The 1471-nt window shown below is 56.6% G+C and overlaps 1 protein-coding gene across 1 annotated transcript in view; it reads right to left on the bottom strand.

Annotated features, from left to right (window-relative positions):
• Positions 1-589: 589 nt before the first annotated feature.
• Positions 590-1471, bottom strand: part of MBLAC1 (metallo-beta-lactamase domain containing 1) — a 2204-nt gene continuing 1322 nt past the window's right edge. Inside the window, exon 2 of the mRNA XM_006764705.2 lies at positions 590-1463. Within this exon, the coding sequence (XP_006764768.1) occupies positions 846-1463 (618 nt within the window). The 3' untranslated portion in view covers positions 590-845. The remainder of the gene's footprint in view (positions 1464-1471) is intronic.

The following is a 1471-nucleotide window of genomic DNA, read 5'->3' as shown; positions in this document are numbered from 1 at the left end:
GAGCCCAGGTCATTGGCCTGCTCAAAAGCCAAGGCTTCAATCTCAGTAACTCTGCAGTTTCATTTATCGCCACTCTTCCAACTCCGTGGATCCCTGCTGCTCAAGCAGATCAAGAGGTCCAGCTTTCTCCTCATTCTGTTCTCTGATCAAACATCATCTCCTCAGAGGCTTTCCCTGACTACCCACCCCTCAGAACCGTATCCCCTTCTCAGCCTGATTTTTTCTCCTATCACTAACCACAACCTGTAGTCATTTGATTTAGTACTATTATTGTTGTTTGCTTGTCCGTTTCAATAGAATGTAATATCCATGAGGGACAGGGAGTTTGCCTGACTCGTTCACTGTTGTATCCCGGTGCTTGAGACATAGCAGGAGGTAAATAACTATTCATTGAATAAATTCATGAATAAGTCAGATGACTGTGGTGTTACTTCCATGCCCTGCACCTTCTCTCAGCGACCTGCAACCTCTTGAGAAATAAGCAACTAGCCAAAAGGTGTCCCCTGTTTGCTGTTGATTACACTTGCGTAACTGTCACTGTTAATACTTCATCTCCTTACATTTACATTAAGGCACTATGATTTTCAAAGTAGTTTCCAATTTTTATTTACATTAAGGCACTATGATTTTCAACGTAGTTTCCAATTTTTATTTGGGACAACTCTCCCAATCGTCTCCCATTTTGTTAATGAAACCCTCAGAGGTGGCACACAGCTGGTCCATCCTTGGTCCGAGTTTGGCTGCTAAAATGGTGATATTGGTGACAGCGGTGGCAGAAGCGCTCTGTCCTCGCTGGGAGTGACCACCTGGCCCCTCCGACTCTGGCTGACTGGTCCTCTCTCAACCTAGACTTCAGTTCCCAGGCTGGGGGCTGGGGCGGGAGGGCCGCCCTCACAGGCGTCCGGTGTCTCCTGGGGCTCCTCGTCTCTGGCCTCAGGGCCCTCTGCTTCTGGATTCCAGGCCTCCCTGACCACCAGGAAGGGGGCTCCGTGGCCGGGCACGACCACGTCGGCTGTGCCCAGGACCCTCTTCCGGCTCCGCTCCTGAGCCACCGGGTCTTCGCTCAGGGCCTGCCAGAAGCCCTCGTCCCCATCGCGTTCGAACACGTCGCCCACCACGGCCACGGTGCCCAGGGCCGTGCCCGCCACCACCACGCTCACGTCCCGCTGGCCCCCGTGGCCCGGCGTGGCCCACACCTCGAGCCCCGGCCCCAGCCGCAGGGGCCGCTCCTCCCCGAGCCCGTGGGGAAGGAAGCAGCCCCCGGGGAGGCAGAAGTCGTGCGAGACTAACAGAGCGGCCCTTGGGAACAGCCCCAGGTTCCCGATGTGATCCGAGTGTCCGTGGGTTCCCACCACCAGAGTCACGTCTACGGGGGCCACGCCCTGCCCCGCCAGGGCCTCCAGGAGTCTCTCCCGAGCCCAGGGGCCCCCGGTGTCCACGAGGATGGGACCCCGGGCTGCCTCCTCCAGGG

The sequence above is a fragment of the Myotis davidii genome, unplaced genomic scaffold, assembly GCF_000327345.1.
Source record: "Myotis davidii unplaced genomic scaffold, ASM32734v1 scaffold901, whole genome shotgun sequence".
In the NCBI taxonomy this organism is placed as follows: domain Eukaryota; kingdom Metazoa; phylum Chordata; class Mammalia; order Chiroptera; family Vespertilionidae; genus Myotis; species Myotis davidii.
This window is presented reverse-complemented; position numbering and strand designations above follow the sequence as displayed.